This window comes from Oratosquilla oratoria, unplaced genomic scaffold (assembly GCF_046742065.1).
Source record: "Oratosquilla oratoria isolate Oo_2021 unplaced genomic scaffold, ASM4674206v1 SCAFFOLD62, whole genome shotgun sequence".
NCBI classification, from domain to species: domain Eukaryota; kingdom Metazoa; phylum Arthropoda; class Malacostraca; order Stomatopoda; family Squillidae; genus Oratosquilla; species Oratosquilla oratoria.
Genome location: NW_027467726.1, coordinates 873327 through 875518, shown reverse-complemented (window position 1 = coordinate 875518; position 2192 = coordinate 873327). Strand labels below are relative to the sequence as shown.

Sequence of the window (2192 nt, the reverse complement as noted above, 5' to 3'; positions counted from 1 at the left end):
CCAGTGTATTGTGTTGTAGTGCTGCCATGTTCGACTGGGAGCAGAACATCCTCTGTCACATCATGTGTTGATGTTTCATCACTTGTAGCTTGTATCTGGTTTGCAACACCATCAGTTTGGGAGAGAGAGTTGCCATTGTCAGATTCTGGCCTGATTGGTGTGACAGCAAGAAGATCCTCCTCAGTCTCCATCCGAGCAATCACTTCCATCGGCAAAGACGAAGTAGTAAGTCCTACACGAGCCTCACAGCCAAACATTGCAGAATATGGAGAGAGAGCACTTTATCCCGGAATGGAGAGCACTGTTTTTCTGAAACTGAACAAACTTGATGCCCGTAGGCCAGTCTTGTGAGTCATTGTCAGCCATCCATGCCACCAGCATATCTTTAATATCACCGTTTGCGCGCTCAACCGACCCCTGACTTTGGGGAATGCGAGGCTTACCATGCACCAGTGTTAGTTTTGGCCAAACTTCCTTCAGCTCTGTAATGACTTGTGAAGTGAACTCGGATCCGTTATCGCTTTGGAGAATAACGGGGGCACCAAAGAGAAGAAAAATGTCCAAGCGACCTCTGCAGCTCTTTTAGACGTCAAGGCTCGAAGGATGCAAAACTTCGTCAGGTGATCCTGGTACACCATGATCCATTTCTTGTTGGATCCACTGGGCATGCTTTGCATGTCAATTAGATCCACCTGACCCCTTGACGAGAATTCCTTGGTGAGTATTGGACGAACGACAACCCCCTTCGTCATCGGCCGTTTTCGTTTCTTTTGGCATTCTTGACAGAGTGACTTGAACAGCTCAACGGCCTTAGTTGGAATGTTTGCATATTTCTTTTGTAATTCTTTCAACATCCGGTCTCTTCCGCCATGGCCTGTTGAGATGTGGGCGCTCTTGACAACGTCAAACGTCTCCTCAATGCACACATAGTAGAGTGGCGACTCCTGTCGTTTCGAACGTCTCTTTATCAGTTTTTCTGTAGGCTCGCACTGGAGTACTTCATACCTGAAAACACAGTTAACATTAGAGAGAGACAGACACACAATTAGAGAGAGAGAGAGAGAGAGAAAATAAGAGAGAGAGAGACTGAGTAAAATAATAGATTGAAGTGAAAACTTACTTCTCCAACAGATAATATCCGTGCCGCCCCTTGGCATGTGAGTTATCAGCTGCTGCTTTCAGGTCATCGATGGTCTTCTGATAGTCACACTCACTTTGGAATTAATCCTTTTTTGTTTTCTTTAAAATGATCCGTGAGGTTTTGTGTAAACCTTTCCTCGATAGACATCTTGACTTTGCTGGAGGAAGAGGAAGAATGAAGCAACAAGTCAGAGTTGCTTGAAGAAGAGGAAGAATGAAGCAACGAGCAGTGGGTCAGACACTTTTGAAAACTGAACCATTCGCTCATGTCTCAGTCGTTTAAACACAAACACTCACTAACGAAACTGAAAGGTCGTTAAGTTCAACTATGCTGTGTGTAATTGTACTGTGTGTAATTGAAATGTTTATAGATGAAGGTTACGCGAATTCACTGAATGCTCAATAGTAAGAACACGTAAAATGACAGGTCCAATTTCAGGGATTTCGCGTAATCACTGGAAAATTCAGTGATTACGTGAAATCCCTGAGTGAAACGGGGATTACGCGTATTCACTGAAACATTCTGGGATTACGCGTAATCCCTAGGTACGTGTTCTTTCTGTAACGTATATATATATACTCGTATATATATATATATACATATATATATATATACATATATATATATATATATATATATATATATATATATTGAGTGAAGGTGTGTGCTGTTTGACCGTCGGGTCTCCTGACCCATGAACAAAAGGAGTTTCGTGCTAAAACTCCACAGGATATGTTTCAAGCTGCTACAAATGACTCAGATTTCCTGAAAAAAAAAAAATAATAATAATAACCGGAAATGAACCGTGGGTCTATCCGCTATTAGGGTATCCAGAAACAAAAGCCCAGTCTAGCCAATGGAAGTCACCTGCGTCAATGCGACGGTCAAACACATTCACTCAACTGTGTCATGCCGGTAACCGAGTTGAATTATCACATGGGACTATGGCCGCTCACGCATGCGCAGTAGGGTCTTCTTTCAGTGTACGCCAACTTTTGTTAGGATTACACTAACAGTTCTGCAAATTTTCGTGATACCTGGATACTTTATA

At 42.7% G+C, this 2192-nt stretch overlaps 1 protein-coding gene across 1 annotated transcript; it reads right to left on the bottom strand.

Annotated features, from left to right (window-relative positions):
* Nucleotides 1–476: 476 nt before the first annotated feature.
* Nucleotides 477–1288, bottom strand: LOC143023807 (KRAB-A domain-containing protein 2-like). The gene is made up of 2 exons (XM_076182430.1): nucleotides 1215–1288; nucleotides 477–1005 (listed from the first exon to the last, which is right to left on the bottom strand). The coding sequence occupies exons 1-2, from the start codon at nucleotides 1286–1288 to the stop codon at nucleotides 477–479; spliced, it is 603 nt and encodes a 200-aa protein (XP_076038545.1).
* Nucleotides 1289–2192: the final 904 nt, after the last annotated feature.